General features: G+C 38.5%; 1 protein-coding gene across 1 annotated transcript; it reads left to right on the top strand.

The window, feature by feature from the left end:
- Positions 1–10,867: 10,867 nt before the first annotated feature.
- On the top strand, positions 10,868–24,378 carry LOC149816424 (vacuolar protein sorting-associated protein 9A-like). Its single transcript, XM_089987734.1, has 5 exons — positions 10,868–11,068; positions 11,531–11,678; positions 14,997–15,167; positions 22,451–22,630; positions 22,987–24,378. The coding sequence occupies exons 1-5, from the start codon at positions 10,959–10,961 to the stop codon at positions 23,818–23,820; spliced, it is 1,443 nt and encodes a 480-aa protein (XP_089843860.1). The 5' UTR covers positions 10,868–10,958; the 3' UTR covers positions 23,821–24,378.
- The last annotated feature ends 2,425 nt before the right edge of the window (positions 24,379–26,803 follow it).

Genomic DNA, 26,803 nt, shown 5'->3' with positions numbered 1-26,803 from the left:
TATATTGATTCCTGCTACATGGTATGCAATGAAGATGGTATGTCTCGGTTCCCAGATAACACTAGTTGGTGCAGAGAATCTTCGCTCAAAGTATCATTTTTTGCTTGGGTAGCTAGAAAGATAAACACTCAAGACTGCCTACAGAAGATTGAAATTTACTTAGCTAACAGATGTTGTCTACTTGAAAATAGAGATGATACTTTTGAGCATTTGCTTTGGTTATGGCCCTATTTTCAAGAAATTTTCTTGTGTAATCGGATGTTAAAATAGAGCCAAATCAGATCTCCTGCTTCAGGCAATTAATAATTGGGCCTACGACTATTATGTTCTCATGAAATTGGAAAAACGTTTGAAGATGATGATCCATATCAACAAAAAGTTTGGGAGAAAAGAAACAACAAAATTTTTTGAAGAAAGAAGAAACCTACCAAGTCAATTATGTTGTTCATCCAGTTCGACCTGTTTTGCACTGTGAAGCTTAATTGGAAGGATTCAGATCTCTTGTGGTTGGGCCACCAGTGAATAGGATTTTATGTCGTTTCATTAGTCTCATGACTCTTCATCATCAAAGCTAAGCTAATCTTTATATTTCCTTCTTGCTGATATTTAATGAATTTTCCTATTCAAGAAAAAAATTTTAGTTTAACATGCATTTGAAAGTCTTGCTCCTAATCATGCTAGACAAGAATCCATGAAGTCCCAATCAATTAGAGGCACTTGAAAAGGGAAAGTGTTTGCTACCCTTGCTAAGGAATCCCCTAGTTGGAAGATATAGGGGGAGGTTTGACCAAACCTAACCCCATAAATGTGTTCAATATGGTCAAAATAGTAAAAATCAGCACTCTAATTATATTTTTTTGACGTAAAAGTTGATATTTTAATGGTTGAAATTTGATACATTCCCTTGATTTTTCAACCTTTGAAAAGTCCATGTAAAAAAAACATGATTCAAGGGCTGATTTCTTTTAACCCAAACATATGAATTATATATGAAGCATCACATATGCAATAAAATTGAAAAAAATAAAAGCAATACAAAATTTTATTAGAGAGTTCCTTACCCACGAGGGTAGAAAACATTTACCCCATTTGAAAGCCCTTGGCAATGGGTTCAAGGTTGGATCTAGTGTGAGGCCCACTTTAGATCCGACTTTGTAGTTAGGGCTGGTAAACAACTTGAACAAGCCGAGGTTGATGTGCTCAAGATTGGTTCATTCTTGTGGAGAGTCAAGCCGAGGTTGAGCTCTTAATCAGTTTGGGTTAAACAAGCTGAGCTCGAGTGAGCTTGTTTATCGAAAAAAATATTTTTTTTAGAGCAAGAAAATTAGGATAAACAAAAAACATGTTAAATATGTCTTATATTTTTTATTACCGAACAAGCTTATACGAATGGAGCATAGCCAAATATCTATTATTCAAATTCAGTTTGTCAAGCCTATTTTACAAGTTTGAATGAGCTCTTTACTAGCCAAACTTGAGTCGAGCCACGAGATATTGCATTATTTATAAAAACTTATAAAATCGCCCACATTTCTATTTTTGTAGCGAGAAGCCGGATCATTAAATGAAAAGTTTTTCTCATCAAAAACATGTACCAGTCTGTCTCATGATAAAAACATTTGTAACCCTTATATTTTGGACTATAACCAATAAAAATACATGAAAGCCATTTTGGATCAAAGTTAACATAAGCATATCCTCTCAAGTATGGGAAACAATGACACCCAGGTCCAAATGCTTGCCAAAAAACTTGAAATAATGAGAATGCATATCAAGAGTTGAAGTAGGCAACATGTTTATGAGAAAGACAGCCGTAGAAAACATTTCCATCCAAAAAGATTTAGGAATTCCAACATGATACATCATCGTTAAACCCAACTCGGTGACATTGCGATGTTTCCATTCTGCAACTCCATCTTGTTCTGGAGTCTTGGGACAAGAAAGTTGATGTTTGATTCCCAAACCATTTAGATATCTAAAAACTTTTCGTTCATATATTCTCCACCTCCATCCATTTGAAATATTTTAATCTTCTTCTCAAATTGCGGCTAACATATTTTTTAAAATGCATGAAGGTTTAAAAAAAAAATGAATTTCGCTTTAAAGGATATATATAACCATGTGAAATGAGTATTTTCATCCACAAAAATAACATAAAACTGATAATTCTCATGAGATCGAATTGGGGCTAGTCCCCAAATGTCTCAGTGAAACTTACTAAGGGGTTCATTGCTTATTTCATTAGAATCAAAGAAAGATAGTCTATACGCCTTTCCCATCTAACAAGCAGAACAAATAGATTTTTTCTTATTGTCAGAAATAACATAAATAAAATGTTTATTTTTGAGATACCGAACTATGGTCATTTGTGGATGTTCAAGCCACTGGTGCCAATTGTCCTCTGAAACTTTTCTTAATTGATTAGAAAAGAGTGTGGCATGTCCCTCGTCCATGACATAAAGACTGTCACACTTACTCCCTGTGACTATTATCCTGCTCGTCTTCATGTCCTTTAATTAGGGGTGGCAATCGGGTCGGGTTGGTGGGTTGGCGTGTCAGCATACCTCAACCCGAACCCGACCCGTTTAATAAACGGGTAACCCAACATGACCCGCCAACCCATTTAATAAATGGGTTGGGTCGGGTAAACGGGTTTTCAGGTTCGCGGGTCAGGTTGGCTGGTTGGGTTGGCGGTTTGACGGATCGGGTTGGCAGGTTGGCGGGTCGGGTTGACGGGTCGGGCAGACGGGTTGGCGGGTTGACCCACCCGCCTAACCCGTTTATTAAACGGGTCAGCCGGGTTGGCATACCCCCAACCCGAACCCGACCTGTTTAATAAATGGGTTACGCGGGTCGACCCATTTATTAAACGGGTTGGCTTAAGCCCAACCCGAACCCGCCTAAGAGGCGGGTTGGCGGGTCGTGTCAGAAATTGCCACCCCTACCTTTAATACACAACCAGACAAAGATAATTTTAAAAAATACTAAAAATCATGCGTCAACTGACTAACTGAAATGAGATCCTTCTTAAGGTTAGGCACGTATAAAACATTTTTCACAGGAATATTAGAGCTTTGAGAATAAATTTTTCCTTCTCCAACATGAGTAATAGAAATCTTTTTTTTATTTTCAACCATAACCAAATCATTACCAGTGTAAGGAGTCAAGTTTTGAAGCTTACCTAGATTTCCAGTCATATGAATTGATGCTCCAGTATCGACAAACCACTCGGCATCCTGACTATCCTTCATTATCATAGCAGTAAGGGCTTGAGGTGCATCTTCTGCTTGAAACACATGATTGAAGCGATTGTAGCATTTCAGGGTGCTATGATTCCTTTTTTTTGCAGATCTGACACACAATGCCTTCTGCACTCTCTTTCTTGGAGTTGTTCAAACCATGATAGCATTGTTTAACCCCTTGATGATCTTCACCTGACCGACGACCTCCTTGTGCAAAACTGCAACCTCTGGAGTTAAATCTATATTGATTTCATCCACGTTTGTTATTTTTGACCATGTTGGGCATAGAAAGCAACATGTGGCTAATTATTGATTTCATTCAGTTTTGAACAAACCTTATGGCTCTGGAGCAAAGTGAAAATATTCTTGTATGTTGGAACATGGTTTCAACATTGTAGCTATAAATGATTCATACCTTTGACCAAGGCCTTGTAAAAGCCAAAATTGTAAAGTCCACAAATTTTTTGATTTTTTTAGAAATAATAAAGGATTTTCTCAGTATTTTTATGAGTAATTCATCGATGCTTAAATTATCGATGAGATTTTAGATTTTTATCAAGTTATTTAATAATTATAAAATTTTAAAACATCTTTAAATTTGGATCTTGATGGAGGATCCACGAGGATTAACCTCCATGATACCCAATTCAAAATATGCAATTGCAATGCCTAGGATCCACTGGGACTAAGGGGTCAGCACCTTTTCTCAATTGGATTCGGATCTTTCTTTTTCTTTTTCTTTTGAAAGGCAAGTTGGGGTTAGGTAGACCCCTACCAATTATACAATGATACCATTGGGATTTGAACTTACAATGTCCCAACATAAGGTGACATGCACTAACTGCTCCTACCAGACAAGCGAAGCCCCCAACTCTTTTTTCAGGGAAAACAAAACATTTCATTTATAAGAGAATAAGTTCTCAACAAATCTCATTCAATCAGCCAAGCATCCATCTTATTTTTAGAGCTCGTCTCAAGGTCAACCGAGCCTGACTCAATTGAGCCCTAGCCAAGCCACATCCTTCTCAATCTTGGTTTTTGAGCTCAGCTTGGTTGAGCCCTAGCCGAGCCACACTTATTCCTCTTGGATTTTGAGCTCAGCTCAAGCTCAAATGAGCCCTAATCGATTGAGCCTAGCCAAGCCATGCAATCCTCTCGTGAGTTCACTGAGCTAAAACTTAGTTAACCTCATTAACCAAGTCAAGCCTACCTCGGTCCGGATTAGCCGAGACGAGCTCGGTCCTGTCAACTAAAATACAGTTCAGGTTCGACCCTGGTGACGCCATAGATGTCACCTCTGCCAAAAACATGTTTTAAGCAGTCCTACCCACAACAAACAAAAGTGCTTAGATCATAAATGTGAGATTCATAAAACTCCTCAAAATAATGAATCTCTGACCTTGGGGTGTGCTTGGGCCAAAGATTCATGATCTAGAAACCCTAGTTTTCATATTGTGACTCACTAAACTGATGTATTCAAATGCACCCTTAGAAACAAGCTTGGATTTGGCAGATCTATTTGTACCCCAAGCTAGGGTTCACCGGCAAGCCAGCCTGCTTGATTTTTCACCTGTACGACAAATGGACCAGTCAAACTAGCCCATCCATTTGGAGAAGTCATGACTAATTAAGCCCCTTTTCAGCCAAGGACGAATCAGGTCATATTGTATATAATCGATTCATCGGTTATTCAATTTCCACCATACATCTTACTTGATCGATCGAGATGTATGAGCCTCAATACATCAGTGATTGAATATAAACTATGATGGTTGTATTCAATATGACCTGGGCTTGCTACTGGCTGGTAGAAGCTTGGTTTGAGCTGAGCTAGGGCTCCAAAGTTACCTCAGGCCTTGTCCAAACAGGCTGTATCAGGAAAGCAGCCTGATGCGATGCCCTAACGGCTTTTTTGGTGTCCTTTGGTCGCCAAAGAATGTAATTAAGAAGTAGGGCTGGGAAACAAGCCGAGTTGGGAGGCTCAGCTTCTTGTTCGGCATGTAAAGAACTCGTTCAAACTTGTAAAATAGGCTCGACAAGCTGAACATGTACAATAATTGTTCAGCCTTGTTTATTTATGTAAGCTCATTAAGTGGTAATAAATATAGTTTGCATCATATAATATAATGCATAACAAATGATTGAAACATTTGGTTTGCAAGCAATAGGCTTAGAGATAAAATCTTATAGCTTCCAATTGTGGAACAAAATATAAGTTTTTGTAATCCATTACTTGCAGCTTTGAAACAATGTTTTTTTTTAAACAAGTCACCTCAGGCTCATTATGAGTTGAAACTTGGACAAATCGGTTAGATTCATCAAACTTGTCCCTATCTTCGTACCTAGGGCTGAGAAACAAGCCAACTTGGCTCATTTCAGCTGGTAAAGAGCTTGTTAAAACTTATAACATAGGTTAGGCAAGCTGAATATGAATAATATGTATTCAACTAGTTAATAGAAAATATATTTTAGACAGATTTTACATGTATTTCCTTTTGAAATCTCATTTTCTTTTTTTTCTTTTTTGGAAGGCGAGCTGGGATTAAGTGGACCCCTATCAGAACAACAGCCGCCCCATGTGGTAGAGGGCAGTGGCGGAGCCAGAAGTTTTTCCTTGGGTGGGCAGACTTCGGATCTCGGAGACAATGCTATGGTCTTGAAGGACGATCCATTTATTCGGACCAGTGGCAGAGCCAAAAAAATTTCGCTGAAGGAACAGTCATTCGTGGAGAGATAAAACTTAAATAAGCCTTTGAATTAAAATAACAATTGTTACAAACACAAACAACTCAATTTATGAACATAATAAGATAAAACCTTAAATTGTACTTTTAAACTAAAATAAAAATTGGTCACTTGAGAAATACAAACAACTAAATTCATGAAAATTTTACAATTGGCTTCTTCTATTTTTCATATTTTGAAAGCAATTCATAATTGCATCATCACTGATGGTATCAAATGTCTCCTTCTCTATGTAAGTAATCAAAGCATCATTGATCCATTCATCTCTCATTCTATTATGTAGACGACTTTTGATATTGTTCATAGCTGAAAATGCTCCTTCAACACTTGTTGTTGCAACTGGCAAAGTTAATGCCAACTTAATCAATAGATACACATGAGAAAATACAATGTGCTTTTGAGTTGCTATCATCATTTCTGCTAGCTCTACTAAAGATTTTAAATTTGAAAACTGATCACTGTTTCGCATGTCTGCAATATATATCCAATTGATTTTCCAGTCTAATTATGTTTACTTTAGAAAAGTCCTTAGGGTAAAGCTCAGTAAGACAAATCAACTTATCTTTATCAAAAGCAGAAAAAGAATTCTTTGGACTCAAGCATGCCATTGAAAGGAGGAGCTCTGTATTTGCTTCAGTGAAACGATCATTCAACTCTTGAAGTTGCAAATCAATAATAACATAAAACACATCAATACGATAATGATGCAATGTGGTGATCTTTTCAACCTTACGTCTTGATCGTCCTTGAAGTGCATATGAGTCCCCTAGATCAGGAATCAGAATATCAATCTCTTACAAAATATGAACACTTTGTTTATGAGAGAGTCTCATTCATTGTCTCTCATACCTTGAAGGCATTGTTTTGATATAGTAACTAAACTCATAGCATTCACAGTGTCTTGATCTTTTCGTTGAAGTGCTTGTGAAAAATCATCAGTTATTCCCAAAACTTTACAGATCAAATGTAAGCAAAACACAAATTCAAAATCTTGCAACTGATGATATAAAATAATTGCATCTGAACTTTTTCCTGAATATGTATCTTCTGCAATGAAATCTAACACTTGAATAACAGAAGAATACATACCGAGTAAATTAACCAAAGTATCGTAATGAGAACCCCACCGAGTATCACCAGGTCATTTGGAACTTATTTCTTGATTTAATCCTCGTCCTGTTTCAAGTTCACCCAATGTAAGTGCTTCAGCAATTCGCATAAATTTTGCTTCTCGAATAAGCTCAGATCTCTTGCATGAAGTGGAGAAAAAAGTTGACAACCTGCCTAATATATTGAAAAACACATCAAGCAATGAATTTTGTTTAGCAACACCAACTAATGCCAATTGAAGTTGATGTGCAAAACAATGAATATAATATGCAGATGCATTTTCATGTAATATAAGACTTTTCAATCTATTAAACTCCCATCTCATATTACTTGCTCTATCATAACCCTATCCACACAAACTTGATATGCTTAATTTATTCTTACAGAATGCTTCTTCAACTGCTTGTTTGAGTGACAGAGAACTTGTTTCAAGAACATGCACAAGAGTAAGAAATCGCTCAACCACTCGACCTTTTTCATTAACCGTAAAACAATAGTCATTTGTTCTTTAGTTGATACATCACGAGAATCATCAAGTAAAATAGAAAAAAAAAAGTATCTTCAAGTTTCATGATAATAGCATTTGTGGTTTGTATAGAAGCAGCCTTGACAATATCCTTTTGTATATCAGGAGATATCAATTTGTTATTTTCTGGAGCACTTTTCAATACAACTTTATTTATGTCATCAATGATCTTTGCAAATATCTTCAACAACTTAATAAAATTTCCTCTATTAAGAGATTCTTCAGCTTCATCATGCCCTCGAAATGCCAATCCGTGACTTAACAAGTATCTGATTGCATTAACAGTTGCCCAAAGGCGAAGTCTATATTCATCTTTCTGTCGAACACTTTGTTGATAAAGTATAGAATCAATATGTTGTTTTTGTTGCATCAAATTTTGACACTTCATTCGTGCTGAATTGTGAAAACTGCCAGAGCTTCCAACATGTTTATCAAACCTCTTCTTGTCTTTTCAGTTATCAAATTCTTCATATACGAATGCCTCTACACTAATCTTCTCTGTGCGTTTTGGCCTGAAAAGATAACACTGCAACCAATATGCTTTATGCTTACTTGTACTATACTCTAACCAATCCTTATACTCATCATACCAAGCTGGAATGAACCTTCGTTTTTGATGGTTTAGTTGAAACATATAATCTCGAGGTTGACAAGGACCTCGGATCATATATGCTCTACGAACATTATCTTGGATATTAGGATGATAACTAGAAATAAAAGGACGAAGTGCAGGGTCTGCAGGTAACTCTGATTCATCATTTTCTGTTTTGCATATTTTTTGACTTGGTTCTCCTTCTCGAGTTATAGAAGATTTATCAAAGATTGACCTTTTCGTTATAAACTTATCCATTCCTACGCAACGAAAAAAATATGACAATGTTATATAAGCCAAATCTCATTGCGAAAAAGGATCGAGTAAAATGAAATGACAACAAGAACAAGGCAGGAGGTGAAGCCCCCTGTTGGCAATCAGAGGAGGCAGTGGAAGCAAAGTCCAGTGTCAGTCTAAAAAATCAAGTTCTTGATGAATGATAATTCATTTAGCCAACTCATAACACATAAAATTGGCCATTGAAATCAAGATAAATAGGTTTAACCTTCTTTCATAACAAGTTGTCAGAATGCCTACAACCTATGTCACATGGATACGACTGCAGATACAGGAATACAACCTTTTTTATGAAGTTTCCAGTATGACTTGTATATAAAGGGATATGGAATAGCAGTCAAAATGGAGTACTCGTGCGACATAGCCTACAACAGAACTTAATCAAATTCTTAACATTTAATAACTTCTTTTCATAAAAGTAAATAAGGCTGAGCCTAAAACTAGAGAAACAAAAATAATGAAATATTAGGTACATAAGCTTGCTAGCCAATACTTGTGTACTTAATTAGAAGACTTTTCTCTGAATACTACTAGTTGTTTTCCGTGATAGATATGAGATCTCTGCAAAATATTGGATTCTTTTTAACCAGTCTTAGTTGTTTCTAGTGATAGACCTGGTATCACCAACCAAACATGGAGGCCCTTTTTTGGAAATTATGAACATCAAATTAGTCATAAAACACAAAGAAGAAACAAGATGTCATATGGTCCAAACCAAAGATTTATATATTTAACCCAATATTATGTTGTTAAGATCCTAGAACATCCCAAGGCCAAACAAACTTTTGACCCTAAATCATCTACCAAAAGTTAGCTACAAAGGTTTGATGAATCATACCAACAAAAAGGAAAAACAATGAGCTTAACATGCATGTCATATTTGTCCTAATTTGACAACATAGAAAGACATAACAGTTCATTATATCTAAAAAGCATTTCTGGCAGAAGTCACACAAACATACAAAAAGTAAAGCCACAAACAACAACGCCCAATCATACCAGTTCAGCAATACGCATATCCAGTCCTACTCTGGCCATAGATTGTCGTAAGCATTCTGCAATATTTTTTCCATACTGCAAAGCAGAGAAGAAATAAGAAAGCCATCATTCGCTTATGATATAAAAAATGCTTAATAACTAACATATAAAATCTCGAATCAACATGAAGTGAGAAAGTCTGCTGATCAAATGCATGCTAGTGTATCCTGAAATTTAGATGAATATGGCTCCTAAATCCAGATAACATATATTATACCAATTTAAGATCCATTTCATGAAGACGGAAAATGAACTCATACTAGAAAAAATTGTGAATCTCCAATGACTGATAAATCAAAGCAAAGCAGAGAGATCTACTCTCTGGCGTGAGCTAAGGTAAGCAGCAATCTACTCCAAAACCCCGCTTTTTCTGGATAAGTGGTTGCATCCAAACGCCAAAAGAGAAAATCTCGAAATACTTGAATCCAGAAATGGAGGGAATGAATTCAACTTCTCGGGGAAAACGAAAAGAAACATAAAGAAAAAGAAGTTCGAGGCAATCAAAAGCAAAATAAATCAAGGTAACTCCCAAACATTTTGAAGCTCCACGAGCACAAACCCTAAACAAAGGACCATCTCTCGACCCCGAAAAAAACCCCTAAACCCTAACAAATTTCAAAAAGTCCGCAACATGAAAACCAAACAAGATTTTTCATGTTCCCCAGTTCGGATTAGAAGTAAAAAAAAAAACTAGAAACCCATTCTCTCGACGAGGAACCGCAGGAGATCTCACCTCCCAGTAAGAGACGCCCTTGCTGTACCAATCCCTCTTCCTGGCGGGGTTGTTCTCTCCGATCTCCTCGCTCCACATCTCCCTCGCGCTCCTGAACTCCCGGCCGTCGGAATCTGACCCGCTGACGTCCATCGATCGTTGGGCGCAACCGCAGTGGCGAAGCCAGGGGTGGGCATGGCTGGGCTTGGGCGTCGTGTTGGCAGTCGTCGTTGGCAGGTCTTTTGGTCGGCGACATTGGCGACATGGGTCGTCTGATGCTTTGCGGTTTCTGAGAAACCGAAGGCTTCAGTTTCTCAGAAACTGCAAACAGGGTTATCGTGTTTGCCGATCGACAAGAAAAGCAAGAGAGAGGGGGTAGGGACTAGGGAGGTTACCTGAGACAGTGTGACGGCCGGCGAGTTCAGGAGCGGTCCGATTAAAAAAGTTGGGTCGGACCAAAAAAAGCTTGATTAGTATACGGATCTGGGTATGGTATTATGGTCCGAATTTGAATCCGATCCGTTTGACACTGCCTTTCCCCGCCTTCCCCCCTCCCTTTTTTATGCCCTCCCTGTTTCGCCGGCGACGCCTCTGCAAATCCGACTCCGTCATGAATAAGAACGATCCTCTCATCCAAACGCAGTAGAGAGCGGAATCCGTCAATAAATACGGCCACCAATCTTCTCTCTCTCTCTCATGGAGAACTCCGACGCCTTCGGGGCGTCGATCGCGCCCGTCACCTGCCACGATTTCCTGGAGAGGATGAGACACCCCTCCGCCGCTGATTTCGTCAAGTCCATCAAGAGGTAGCCGTCGTTCTACTACAGCCCGCCCCTAACGGCGCGTTTTCATTCATGGGTTTTGTGCGGAATTGGGAAAGTTTTTCCATCAGAAATGAGAAAGGAGAATCTTGAAGGATTTTGGTTCTGATTCCATGAATCCAAACGCACCCTTAAGTTTTTTCTTTCGTTAGCGAACGAGTGTCTTTCTGCATTCCTGAGCGTTTGGTGGAATCTGCGTCGCGGAATAGATTGTGATTATTTACTTTCTTTTTCTCGATTGGGAATTTGAAGAATGCCGAAGATTCAACTGAAAGGACAAATTTTCTATTCTTTTTCCTTCGAGCTTGAACGATCGAACTGAATTTCTTTATTTGGTCCATCCTTTATTTTCTTTTTGGAGCTTTGGTTCGACTATTGTTGGTTGCTGAATATTTGGATTAGTGGGAGCCTGATTTTTTTTCTCTGTGATTGCGTTTGGTGTTTCAGCTTCATCGTGACGTTTATGAACAACGCGCCTAGCCCAGAGAAGGATAGTGCGTCCGTGCAGGAGTTCCTTAGCAGCATGGAAGGTGCGTTCCGGGCTCATTCGCTTTGGGTGGGCGCATCAGAGGACGAACTCGAGAGTGCTTACGAGGTGAAAAAAAAACACTTCATTATGGTGATCGCTTAATCATGGATGAGAAATGGGGTTGCTTTTATGCAGATTCTTCTGTGAATTTCGTCTGTAACTCGTTGTTGGTTCGGTACTTGGTGAATCTTATTCAGGTTTCTGATTTGCATGTAGTTTCTTGAGTGTTGTTTTTTTCACCATTTATGCATCATGGTCCTTTGAGTAATGTAAAAAGATGGTTTATATGATTACTAATTCTGTATATTGACCGCCGCTAGTGGTTTATCCTTTCTTCTTTTTTTTCCTTTCAGTTATTTGTGCTGCTCAATGTTGGTTTTCGAGATTGGTTTCCAGTGTAATCTTTCAATTCTTAATCTTCAAAGTAGGATAGTTTCTCAGGCCTTACTGCGTTTGAGACCTCACCAAGTCGAGTTGCGCCAAGTCATTGAAGGTGTTCATTAATCTTAGTATAATATAACCCGAGGTATTCTTGTTACAGTTTTAAGTGAGACTTGAACATGATCAGAGTCATCAGGTGTGCCTACTTAGTAGTTAGTAAGCTATTCGTTCTTCCATCATGAGAATGGATAATTGTGATTGTTTAAGCAACCACCACAAACATTAACCCTTGCCAATTGATTCTGAATGGCCTTATTTACATCAGAAGAGATATGTCTAAATGCTTCTAACACTGCAAAGTGAGCTGCAAATTCTACTTTGGACATGGAAATACCAAATTGATAGCCGGACAAATTCCAACATTGAATATATCTATGAATAGGAAGATTTGTCTGCATGTAATAGATCTAGCTGGTTGTTATGGTCCAAAATCGGCCCCAATTTATTTTGATGTTTTTTTTTTATTTCAGCAGGATTTGATATTTCGATTTTTGGCTTGAATAGAGCGAGTGTAGCTGGACATCGGGTTTTGATATTAGTTTGTGGTTCATTTATTTATATAGTAGTGAGTTGGGTTTATACGAGTCAAGCCCCAGGAGTCGTCCTCAGCACTTGTTATATGATCTGTACCATGAAAGACGCCCCAAGATTCATACTCCAAATCCAAGACGCCACCTCATGCCCCGTGATGGGGGCAATTACAGCTTGTGTGGGGTCCAATATGCTGATGTGGAAGCCTATGTAGCTAAGTGTAGGATGAAAAAGTCAAATGACATGTTTTCTTCCTATTCAAGCTAGAGAGGAGGATTTGGGTCCCATAGGAAGGACACAAGGAAAGTTTCCTATAAGGAGAAAAACTTTCTTTATTGGTGAGAACACTTGACACCAAGAAGAAAATGAAGGAAAATGGAGGAAGGTGGCTATACAAGAGGAACTACAAAGTCTATAAGGTGGGGTCCACAAGGGGGTGAAGGAGAAAGGAAATAAATAAAAGGAAAGAGGGGGGAGCCCCCTACTTTCCAAAATAGGGAGTGTCTACCTCTTTCTCGTACTTTTTATTTTTTTATTTTGTCATATGGGTCTAGCAAAGTATGTTTTCTTTTTATTTTAAATATACTTTTAATAACTTGGTTAGGGTAACTAGGACCTGGTTAAGGAGTGATTTCAATCAAGCTAACTGACCCCTTTCTAATTTAGTTCTGCCAATTAGAATCCTGTTTTTGCAATTCGAAGGTGTATGAGATGTAGGAGTTAGTATTTTTATTTTATTTTTGGATTGTAGATGGACCCAAACCCCGCTCACTTATTGTGTAAAGTGGCCTAGGGTCTCCATTTACAGGTTATGCAATGCAAATTTAAGAAATTGATTTTTTGCTCTCTAATATCTTCTTCTCTTATCTCTTTTCTTTCTCTTCTCTCTCTTCTCCCTCTCTTACCTATGATTTATTTTTAATTCACGTGAAGGCCAAGTCCCCAAGGGCTGGTTATTCATCCCCATCGAAAGGCCCAAGCTTTCCCAACATCCTGACCGTGCGATCTTACTTCTCCTCAATCCTTCGGCGTTGCTGCATTGCAGATCGTGTGTCAAAGTTTCAAAACGTGGGAGACACCTCTGCAACGTGTAGCAGACATCTCAGGTACCCCTATTATCCCTCCATAGCCTTAGATCAACCTCTACCTATTTTTTGAAACCCAAAACCCGAAATCCAAAATTGCATTTTGCCGAGAACCCCAACTTAACCGTAGAGTCGTTCTGGTACCCCCAGCAACCTTCCCTTCTTTTCAACACATGTCCCAGACCTTCCCTCACATCAGTAAACCTCCATTGAGTCCCTAGACCAGGTTCTTTGAGTTCTGGACTTCGAACCATATCGGATTAGCCAACTAAGCCTAAACCGTCTTACCTAATTACTTGTCTTGGCCTTGTTTTTCCCGTATCGCCTTGTTCCACACAACGAAGAACCTTAGGCCTTTTTTCCCACTGTGTTTAGCCCTTGTACACGTCCCTAGTAGCCCCCTAGACTCCCTGGAACTAATCTCTCATGCTTAGGAACCTGCAACAACCAAATCCTTTCTAGATCAAATTGTTTCTTTCCTTCCATCTTTCCACCATGATGATTAAAGTCACCATCTCCAAATTAAACATCATCTTTTCCCTACCTTCAAGTAGTTTTCCAAGGACAAGCTCTTGGCAGCTTGCTACCTTCAGTGGTATGTCCTCTATTCTGTTCCACACAAAAGGAAAGAGGCTTCTTTAAAAAGGATGATACACGACACATGAAGGGCCAGTTCCTACAGGAGGGCCCATGGCCTCAAAATTGGCTGCATAATGGGTCATGCCTCTCCTAAGAGGCATGGGCTCTGTTTATTAAGGCTCAGGCTCTCTCATTTATTTAAACAAGCCAAGCTTGAGCCTGAGCTTGCACTCGTTCAAGTTCATTTAAACTTGTTAAATACACATATGCACATATATGCGTGTGTGGAATTTTGGACATTGTTGTAATTTTGCCATATTGGTTGATATTGCAATCGCCATCCATTTTTCAAATTTTGGTATGTTTGGCTAGCTCCTTTGATATGTAATATCCCAAAATGGTAAGTTTTTTGTTCTCCATACTTAGGTACAGCTCAAGTGTTTGAAATGTAGGGTTTATAATACAGAAGAAGCCTTAAAAATAGGGAAGTGCATCTTTCTCTTTTTCTCCTTTTTCTTTCATACAGATCTTGGTATCACTATATTGTAACTAAAGTAATATATTTATGGTAGTAACCACAATATAATATTCTTATATTGTAACCTAGCAACATCCAAGCATAACATTTATGGCTCCCCCCCACCCTTGTCTCAGACTAAAATGGAAATAAAGTAGTGGACATTTGTATACTTTATGATAAATGTAGTTATCCCACATGTATGATCCAAAATTCTTTTTGTGTTTGCAGGGACTTGAGAAGTATGTCATGACAAAATTATATTCTCGTGCATTTGCATCAGTTCCAGAGGAAGTAAAGCATGACGAAGAACTTTCGGAGAAAATGGCTTTAATACAACAATTCATTTGGCCAGAGAATTTGGATATCCAGCCAAATTTCCAAAATGAAACGTCTTGGTTGGTGAGTTGGCTACCATGCAGTCAGCATCCTGACTATTAGATTTACTTAATTTCTCAATGTTGAGATGCCTGTGTGTTGTGATGAGATTTTAAGATTCTCTGCATACTGAGCTGAGTATATTTTTCTTGCTATTTATTTTCTTGATTTACCATTGATTTTCTTGGCTTTTTAAACTCCTTTTTGGGGATCTCACATAGTTTTGTATTGTACTTTGACATTTGATTCTCAACCTGAGCATCACCACTCCTAAACTTATGGAAGTTAGGATCCTTTTTATGTTATAGGGCCTTTTTCCTTTGTGACCAGGTTGCTTCAAGAATTAAGTCATAATCAAATACATATATTTAGTTTTTGCACATGAAAGAATTTTGAAAATGATGGTATGATTAAAGCATATGATCACAAATGTGGTGATGTTTCTTAGGCTTTGTTTGGGGACCTTGAATTGGAATAGAGATAGTGGTTTTGGTTGAATTTGGAAAGGTTAACACTTTCTCTCTTTGGGGCTCATTTATTGGGTAAAGATTTGGTCCTGTGGTTTCTTGGATTGTCAACAGATGAGATGGATGGGGCATGGATTAGCCCAGGGTTACCGGAAGCGCCTAGCTAAAAGGGGAAGCGCGCTTCCCCGAAGCGCGCTTCGGAAGCACGAAACGTTGCGCTTCCGAAGAGTGGGGGGAAGCGTCCCCCTTTTTTGGGAAGCGTGTTTCCCTTTAATGGGGGACGCGTTTCCCTTTAATGGGGGACACACTTCCCTTTAATGGGAAGTGCGCTTCCCATCACGCTTCTCCTTGTTTTTTTTCAATTTTTTTGTATTTTTTATTTTTATTTTTTCCGCTTCCCCCTCGCTTCCGAGACGCTTCCTAGGTCGCTTCCGAGACACTTCCCGAATCGGTCCTAAGTGGTCCCACGCTTCCCCGCATCCTAAAATTTTGAAAGTGCCTCGCTTCCCGCTCCTGCTTCCCGTATCGCTTCCCGCTCCCGCTTCCTCAACTGGCAACCATGGATTAGCCCCATTCTCTACCCATGACAGACGTTTAGGCGTGTTACCTTTCGGATTATGGACTGCTGAAACCATGATAGAGTTTGCAAGTATGCCTTGTCCTCTAACAACCTTTTCCTGTATAGCGGGGACTTCTTTTGTAGCTTTGCAATGGTGTGGTACCCAAGTTGTGAAAGATGGCTACTAAATGACAAGATACAACAGTGGGCTGTTGCTATTCACTTTCCTCAGCATTTTGTGGTAATTGAATGCTTGACGTTGAGACTTTGTTTGGGAGCCGGATTTGAAAGGTAGATGGGAGGGAAGAAGATGGGAATTCACAGAATCCCCTACCTCTACTTCTGTTTGGGAGACATGATTTGGGAGATGAGAATGGAGCTGGAGATGTCCTTCTATCTCCCCATTTCAGCTATGTCCTCACAATGATGTAGTTGACAACTCCACTCTCATCGTCACTCCAACATCCTCTTCAAACTAAAAGTTACATAATCTTTTCCTTTCCAATGAAAAATCAGGCGATGTCTTGTAAACAAATGCAAATGATTATTGTTGAGAATAGGTGGTTTTTAGTTTAAGTTCTTTTATATTAGAGGTCTTTTGAAATTTTGTTCTCATAAGGACTTAGCTGTAATTTTTCCTTTTAGCCTCTCTCTATTTAATATAGAGAGAAGCCCTAATCTAAGAAGTAACGAGATTAGTTTTCTGTGCAGCCGACTCTCTCTCTCTCTCTCTCTCTCTCTCTCTCTACACAGGTGGCTGCTCCCTTTTACATGGTATCAGAGCCCTCGATCTCGGGAGCGTGATCACGAGAGGACTGATCTTCACCAACAAGAGAAAAAAAAAAAACCCAGACTGCGTGAAATCAGGTTTGTTGTTGCACTATTGTGGAAGATCTGATAACAGATCTGGGATGTTACCCAGATCTGTCGTCAGATCTAAGGATGGAGCTCCTGTCGTGATTTCCTAGAACCGTAACCATTTTTTTTTAATCTGGAGTTTTTTTTTTCTCTTCGTGCGAGGTTTTTTTTTTCGTGATCTCCTGTCGTGATTTCCTGGACATTGACGAGTTCCTGCTGTTGCGTGCCTGCCGTGATTGACGTGTTGTTGGTTGTTCCTGCTGTTTGGGTCACACAACAAGTTTCTGTGTTGCTGCGTGCCAGCCGTGATTGTCATGTTTTCTGTGCTGACTGCGTGTCAGCCGTGATTTTCATTTTTCTGTGCTGATTGCGTGCCTGCCGTGATTCTGAAATTTATTTCCTGTGTTTGTTGCGTGTGATCGAGATATGATTGATCTATTTAATTGTCTTCTGAAGACTTATTGGCCGTTATGCCTTATATGTTCGGGGAACAACAGTTGTCGTGATCATTTGTGTTGCAACTGAATATTATCGTTGGTCGTGGTGTGTTTGGGTGCAACAATGGTCGTGACTCCCTGCTGTGTCGAGTTTTGTTTCGTGTTGTGTTAGTTTAAGCTATCCCTCTGTCGTGAAAGCAGCAGGAGTGATTCCCTGCTGGTTGTGGGCTATTTTTTTTTTTGGAAACAGTAGGGCTGATTCCTTACAGTGTTGGAAAATTCTACTTGAATACTTGTTGTTCAAGTGAGCAGTATGACTGAAAATTCGAAATGCGATTCTAAAATGGAACAGATTGGGGAGTATAAGGCTTTTGCCAACCCCTTCTCGTACGGCTCTTCCGTAAGGTTGAATGAAACCAACTATGCCAGGTGGTCCAGAACTTTTATGATGTCAGTATCTGGACATCGTCGAAAACATATTCTGTTGGAAGACGAACCCCCTGAAAAATTGGGAAAATATGTTACTTGGGATGAAGATAATGACATAGTTATGTCATGGATCATGAATAGTGTCGAACCCCATATTGCAGATGGATTGATCTACTATAATACAACCAAATTGATGTGGGACAATCTTCGTGATACATACTCACAAGAAACTAATGTGAGTCGTATCCTGCAAGTAGAACAGGAGATTTATAATTTGCAGCAGGGAGATCAGACTTTGGCCCAATACTATGCCTCTATCAAAGCTGTGTTTGAAAGACTTAATGTTCACAGGCCTCTTTGTTGCTCGAAGCAAAAGGATCATCAAGAACAAACCATGGTTGCTCGTTTTCTTACAGGTCTTTCTTCAGAATTTTCTGTTGCAAAAGTTCAAATGTTGACTGGATCAGATGTTCCCACTCTTGTTGATGCATACAATCGTCTGAGTAGACTTGCGATCTCTCTGCCACAATCTCAGCCTGTGACTCAGTCATCTGCTCTTGTTGTCTCATCTGGTTATGGGCGTGGAAATACTCAGAATATCATAGGACGAGGACGTGGACGTGGTATGGGAGGCAGAGGAAAGCTTCAATGTACATTCTGTGGAAAATCTGGACATTTAGAAGATCGTTGCTGGGATAAGCATGGTCGGCCAACCTCTTCTTCATCAAAGTCATATACTCCTAAAGCAAATGTTACTACTATCGAGACAACAAACGTACAGGAGAATATCTCTGCAAGTGACCGTAGTATCACCCTCAGTCGTACTGAATATGATGAGTTGATAGCTCTTCGTCCTTTGAGTTCCATTTCCACTCCTCCTGTAGCTGGTGTTGCCTATTCAACCGGAAATCATCTTCATCCGACTGACAGTAAGTGGATTATTGACTCTGGTGCATCCAGACATTTGTGTGAAAATTCACTTGTTTTCTCAGATATAAAGGATATTAATGCTCATCGAGGAGTCTCATTAGCCGATGGGAGTTCCTCCCCGGTCGTTGGTCAGGGAAATATTTCTATATCCTCCTCATTACAGTTGCAAAATGTTCTTCATGCTCCAAACTTTTCTCAAAGTTTATTTTCTGTTAGTTGCCTTATAAGAGAGCAAAACTGTAGAGTCATATTTGATCCGATGGGTTGTCATTTTCAGGATTTGCTGACGGGGAAGAAGATTGGTGGAGGCTATGAAGAAAATGGAGTCTACTATCTACATCATCCAATGGGTAATGTTCATGCTGCAGTGGAACACTCATTCAGTCCTGTTCAGTGGCATCGTTGTCTTGGTCATCCTTCTTTGTTAAAGCTTCGTTCGGTCTTTCCTTAAATTCCTTCCACCACATCATTTCAGTGTGAAGCATGTCAGTTGGGAAAGCATCATCGAAGTTCGTTCCCTTCGAGTCAGAGTCAGTCTAGTAATAAAGCTTTTGAACTTCTTCATGTAGATGTATGGGGTCCTAGTAAGATTCCTACTAGGACTCAGTGTCGTTATTATCTTGTTATTGTTGATGATTTCTCTAAGTTCTCATGGGTATTTTTAATAAAAGAACGATCTGAAGTTCCAAGTATTATCAAATCCCTAATTCTTGAAATAAAAACTCAGTTTGAATCTATTGTCAAGATTGTTCGCACTGATAATGCTCTCGAGTTTAAATCAAAAGGTCTGCTACAATTTTACCAAGATCATGACATCCAACCACAAACTTCTTGTGCCTATTCATCTCAACAAAATGGGGTGGCTGAGCGCAAACATCGGCACCTGCTTGATGTTGCCAGGACCATTATGATTCAATCCAATGTTCCTGCGTTATACTGGGGTGATGCAATTACCACTGCTTGCTATCTGATCAACCGCATGCCTTCGTCTTCTGTGGGTGATCAAATTCCATTACATATCCTAGAACCTAATGCCCCACTTTTTTCTTTCTCACCAAAAATATTTGGATGTGTTTGTTTTGTACACAAACTTGGCCCTGACCGTGATAAATTAGTCGCTCAAGCTACAAAATGCATATTTATAGGTTATCCAAAAAATCAAAAGGGCTATCGATGTTATGATCCTATTTCTCGCCTAAAGTATGTCAGTGCGGATGTATCTTTCTTGGAATCCTCTCCATATTACTCTATTTCTGGTTCCCCGCTGCAAGTTGATCTAGCTGAGTCTTTTCCATTACCTATACCTCCTTTTCCTTTGGAATATGTGCTCTCATTACCGAACTAAACTTTATCCTCTTCTAGATTTAATAATCCTCCATTGGTATATGTGCGTAGAGCTCCACCTCCACAAGAGCCTTCATATTCTTCTTCTCTTGAGGTAATTCTACTGACAATAGTGATCTTCAGGATGATGATAACAGGCCTATTGCTCTACGAAAGGGGACACGACAATGTACCTTATATCTCATATCTCATTTTGTCTCCCATGCCAGAATTGGACATAAGATGAAGTCTTTTATTTTAGCCTTATCTGCTGAAATTATTCCTCTGAACTATCAACAAGCAAAACTTGATAATCGCTGGAAGCTGGCTATGCAAGAAGAAATGAATGCTTTAGTATCTCAGCATACCTGGGATCTAGTTGATTCCCCAGCAGATGCTGACTTTGTTGGATGTAAATGGGTATATACAATAAAGTACAAATTAGATGGTTTTATTGAAAGGTACAAGGCCAGATTAGTAGCGAAAGGGTATACTCAGACATATGGTATTGACTTCTTTGAAACTTTTTCTCCTGTTGCACAGATGGGTACCATCCGTCTTGTTCTCTCAGTAGTTGTTCAACATGGTTGGAGCTTGTGCCAATTAGATGTGAAAAATGCATTTCTATATGGGGATCTATCTGAGACCGTTTACATGCAACAACCTCCAGGATTTGAGGTTGAGGGGGAGTGTCAGAAGGTGTGTAGATTGAGAAAGGCGATTTATGGCTTGAAACAAAGTCCTCGTACATGGTTTCAAAAGTTGTTTGAAGTGATGTCAAGCTTTGGCTTTAATAGATCAGCAGCAGATCATACACTATTTATAAAGAAAACTAGCTCTGGCATAGTTGTTATGGTGGTATATGTGGATAACATCATTCTTACAGGAGAAGATGTGAAAGCTATTGAAGCCACAAAGGCTCATCTTCAAAAACACTTTGTTACAAAAGACCTTGGTTCACTCAGGTATTTTCTTGGTATACAAGTTGCTAGGTACCGTGAAGGGATGGTTTTGTCTCAACGGAAGTATGTTCTTGACTTATTAAAGGAAACGGGCATGTTGGGAGCTAAACCAGCAAATATTCCCATGGACCATAAAGTTCAGTTGTTTGAAGAAGGGTCAAAACCAGTTGATAGCAAAAGCTATCGCTCCCTAGTAGGGAAGCTATTATATGTAACTGTGACCAGGCCGGATATTGCTTTAGCAGTAAGCAAAGTTAGTCAGTTTATGGACAAACCAACTGAGGTACACTGGAATGCAGCCATAATGATTCTCAGATATCTAAAATCCTCTCCTGGAAAGGGGTTATTGTTCAGGAAAGGTGGAACTCTGGAGATAGTAGCCTATTCTGATGCTGACTATGCTGGATCTGTAGTAGATAGAAAATCTACCACAGGATTCTGTGTGTTTTTGGGAGACAACTTGATTTCATGGAGAAATAAGAAACAAAATGTGGTTTCCAGGTCGAGTGCAGAATCAGAATATCGGGCTATGGCCCAAACAGTTGCTGAATTGATGTGGGTTCGCACTATTCTTCATGATCTCCAGGTGAAGGTTTCCTCTCCAATGACCATGATGTGCGATAACAAAACGACAACATATATAGCAAACAATCTTGTCTTTCATGAGAGAACAAAGCACATTGAGGTTGATTGCCACTATGTAAGAGATATGATTCAAGCTGGTCATATCACTACCAAATACCTAAAGTCGGAAGACCAAGTTGCAGATATGTTTACAAAGCCTCTTGCTAGGCCAAATTTCTCAAAATGTCGTGACAAGCTGAGCATGATTGATATCTATGCTCCAGCTTGAGGGGGAGTGTTGAGAATAGGTGGTTTTTAGTTTAAGTTCTTTTATATTAGAGGTCTTTTGAAATTTTGTTCTCATAAGGACTTAGATGTAATTTTTCCTTTTAGCCTCTCTCTATTTAATATAGAGAGAAGCCCTAATCTAAGAAGTAACGAGATTAGTTTTCTGTGCAGCCGACTCTCTCTCTCTCTCTCTACACAGGTGGCTGCTCCCTTCTACAATTATAATACTCCCCTATTGGAAAAGAAAGTTTCTAAAATATCCTCTTCTACACTATGAAGCCTATTATTGTCAAAGGATATGTTCAGTGCATGTGCATTTTTTTATGGCTTGAGAAACTCCCTTTAGAGGAAGTGTGCAGTTTCTTTTCGTTGATAGGGGCATCTGCATTCATCTTTTGATTGGCCGATCATTATTTGTTTTAGCTAATCTTTGTATATCTCTTGGGGCTTATTTTTGTTTGATGATTTTTTTTGCTCTTACATCTTGCAGCTTGCACAAAAAGAAATTCAGAAAATTAATATGTACAAAGCTCCAAGAGACAAACTTGTCTGTATCCTGAATTGCTGTAGAGTTATCACCAACTTGCTGCTGAATGCTTCATTAGCATCAAATGACAATCCTCCTGGAGCAGATGAATTTCTTCCTGTCCTCATTTATGTCACAATAAAGGTAAATGTTTTCTCCTTTTAAGAATAAATTTTTGTATTCATTGGCATTTTCTGCTAAGCAATTGTATTTGGCAATGTCATTCTTAAATTAGCTATCTCCTTAATCCCTGTCTTTATGTCCACATGTTTTTGTGACTTCATGCGTGAAAGCTATTTTTGCTGTTTAGGTTAATGGATTTGAAGAAGCATCAATTCTGTTTCGTTAGTTGGATATAAAATAGGGATTCTTAATTTCTGCTCAATTTATTTATTGAAATAAAAAATGTTAAACCATTCATCCTTTTTGCTCAAGCTCTAGAAAATTCTTGATATTCAGCTGGAATCAAATATTTGATTTGTAATGACAATGCTACCCAGGCCAACCCTCCACAGCTACATTCAAACCTATTGTACATACAGAGGTACAGAAAACAGTCAATATTAGTGTCTGAAGCAGCATATTTCTTCACTAACATGCTCTCGACAGAATCTTTTATCTCAAGTATTAATGCTCAGTCCCTCTCGATGGATGAAGTTGAGTTTGAGAAGAACATGGAATCTGCTCGTGCAGTCCTTGCTGGCCTTTCATCCTATGCAGAAAATGTCTCCAATCAAACAAGCCCAGAACCAGAAATTGCAGAAGACAAAAAATCAAAGTCACTGTCATGGAAGCCAAAGAGTTTGCTTAACAACTTTCGGCCCGCACGTGGTGATCAAACACATCAAGGCTCTGTGAAGTTGGCTGAAAATGAAGTGGAGTCAGGTGCAAAGGGTTCCTCAAAAACTGAAGGGATATCAATTTCAGACTTGGAAAAGAACGGTGTTGTTTCTCTTCTAAAAGAGCATCAAATCAGTAGTTTTTTCCAGGAATACCCATATTTATATGCTCATGCTGGTGATCTAACAGTGGAGGACGTGGAGGCATTACTCGAGAGTTATAAACGTCTTGTTCTGAAATATGTTTCTCTTTCCAAAGGCCTTGGTGGATGTTCATCTTTCCCTGCACGCACGATGCAAAGAATTGCCAGCAAGGAATTTGAGGATTCGGCAGCTTCAGGGGTGACAGATGTCAAAAATGAGATGGCAGAGATTAAAAATGAGAACCATGACAGAATCATTAGGATGGATAGCATGGATGTGTTGTCTGTTGCTAGCCTGGTCACAAGTGATACCTCACCCTCAGAAGAATTAGTTCCTGCATCGAATGGATAGAATTATGGGATCTTGGGAAATTGGTTTCCTGCGCACAATGGATGGTTTCTGCCAAGAATTTTCTTTGAACCAAGTGTGGTGCAAAAATATGGTTGGAGATGGAATTTGCATTGCTCAGAACCATTGCAGATAGAGACTACTGAATTTTATTGGAGAAACATCCAAACACAAAAGTTCTTATTAACGTGTTATTGATGCTGAGGTAATCCATGCTGCAGTTGTATATGGATGAGATGCTCTTGTTTGAAGGAGGTTGTTAAAATAGTGCAACAAACTTTGACCATGAATTCTACATGGTTTAAGATTTGCTTTGGAAAGAAACCTTCTTTCTGATGCAAGTTCAAGAACTTAATGGATGCCAGATGTCAAATAGAAGTTTCGTTGCACGGTATTTGTGATAATTTGGCATTCAACGAAGTCTGGAGGAGAATGAAATGGTTGTAGTTCCATATTGCTTGTTTGAGCTTTTGGCACAGGTTTTGTTTGCTGTAAAAATGTCTGTATTCTTACAGTTCATTTAGAATTTGCACTTCATTAAAACAACATTAGTTTGATTTGAAGTGGGCAATGTCTAACTTACTTGACAATGGTAAAACTTTTCCGTTTTCCACAGCCAGGACATGAACATTCCTGCATTCAGGTGCTTGATACATTGACCGCTGCAGATATTGGTTTCTGTGGAAGAATCTACCTTGGCTAATCCTTTAAAGAAAACAATGGTAAAAATCGACACCTGAACTTGTCTAAGTATCGGACAAATGCCCAACTTTTTTTTCCCCCACAGATGCATGGTTTACTTTGACTCATTTCATCCTAGTTATGGGAATACAATGTTCAAGCATAGAAGTTGTTAACATTCACATCTAAAAGTACCCTTTGAAAATCATGTTCTCAGATCACCAAATCTCTAAACTCCTATGTTTACAGATCATAAATAAAACCAGTCACAGTTAACAAAAACAAAAACAAAGTATACTTTTGAGGACCAAACCCAAACTAAGATCATGTCCATGGATTGGGCAAGGAGCTTTAGAATAAAGTTTCAAAATTTTATGCCACCGGTTTCCAAGAGACCACAAGAAATGAGCGAGAGAGTATTTTCCGTTTATTTATATATTCTACTATTTAATTTATAGCAAGCACCCTTTATAATAAGATCATGTCCTTCCTGTTGGAGAAGCCAATCGTTCCAACTAAGAAAATGTGGCAATTCAGTTTCCTTTCATGTTTGTATTCAAAGAAAAGAACAAACAAACACGGAATTCACAGTTTACTGTTTTCAACTCACTTCCATCTTATCTTCTCATTTCCTTATTCAGTACTAGCACTCTGTCAATGTTCAGTTACTCTAAGAAAAGAACTAACAAACACGGAATTCACAGTTTAATAAGGTGCAGTGTTCTAGTCATTACTTTGTGGTTAAACTTGGATCGGATCCACTAATTCCCTCTATGATCCGAACTCCAATTGTTGCCTTAATTATTAGTTAGCTTGGAAAAGGTAACACCATCATGCACGTTAATCCATAGTAAGAAAGATGAGTGCCTTTATGCCACACCCACAAAGGTTGCTGCTATTTCTTGTTTTGCTTTTTTTTTTTTTTAAGAATAGGTTGCTATTTTTTGTTGTAGTGGGACTAAAGGTTCCATATTAAATGACACAAGATGATCTATCCATATAAGTCAATACAATTTGTTAATATTAAAAGTTATAAAAGCTAAACGATTTTTTGTCCCTCAAAGTAATAACAAACTTATCTCAAGTTTTTATTGGTGAATTTAAAGTGGCAAAGACACACATTTAAAGCAATCCTTGATGTGAGGAGGAATATCCCAAACGGATTTCACGTTCTAGAGAACTAAAGATATGGGTCCATTCCATTTATGAATGACCAAAACGTCCCTACTAACTTAAGAATTTTTCATATGTTATGCTTAACTAATTTAATAATTAGGAAACTTTGAAAATGGTGCCTAACTTTTTGGCGTAATTGGAAAATGCACCCAGCAATTTTTGAAAGTTTTCAAAAAGGCCCTGAACTTTTGTTCATGTTGACAAAAAATAAACATTTTTTAAAGAATTTAATTTCAGTTACATAAGATACTACCTTTTTTTAGCCACAAATAATTAGAAAAGTACTCGTGGCCTCAAGTGACAGCACAGGCTTGGAGAACTTATGCATCAGATGGTATCCAAAGTCTTCCTCAATTTTGGCTGAGAAAAAGTAAATAATAAAAATTCAAAAGGCATGACTAATATTTTGCTATAAGTTTAATATGAAATTCATCCATTATTATTTTTGAAAAAATTGAAAGCATAGACGCATTTTTTTAATTGTACTGAAAACTGAGGTGCTAATTTGAAATTATCTTTTCATTGACCATCCTTGGTTAACATGGTATGCGTGTGTTGCAGAGTTGTTGCATGAACCAAGTTGGGGAGAGTGCGACTTGGCTCAATCAAAGATTGGACCGTTGACTACAACCTGCCCTGGTGGTGAGGCTAGTCTTTGACCTAGGTTACCATGTCAAAGTCTTAGCATGGCTCAGCATGAACGTGTCTAGCTGCCTAAGTACCTATTTCAAGTATGGAATTTCAGGCTAATCTAGGGTCGGTTTGGTTATGAGAATATGTTAATCAAAATAATCAAACTCGAGATTTTCGAGGTATTTCTGGCCGTTTATTCATAAATTTGTCCTAAGAATTGGCACATAAATCATGTTTTTTTTAATGAAAAAATGCCTTCAATATTTATAAAAAGCTTGAGTCATCGATTTTCAAACCCTACAAAACCCTAACTAGACATTAGAATCGGACGATCCAAGAACAAACATCTATTTTGGTAGAATTTAAAAAAATATATATAGAAAATAATGGTAATGTAAGCCAAAAATGATGTGTTTCTCGAAAAAAATTACAATTTTCAAAAAATTGCCTGATGTCCAAAAGTGTAACTTTTCGGTTGTAAAAGGGCCTTTTGTTT

The sequence above is a fragment of the Nuphar pumila genome, chromosome 14, assembly GCF_984573655.1.
Source record: "Nuphar pumila chromosome 14, dmNupPumi1.hap1.1, whole genome shotgun sequence".
NCBI lineage: Eukaryota > Viridiplantae > Streptophyta > Magnoliopsida > Nymphaeales > Nymphaeaceae > Nuphar > Nuphar pumila.
Note: the sequence above shows the minus strand (reverse complement) of the source record. Positions and strands in the feature narration are given on the sequence as shown.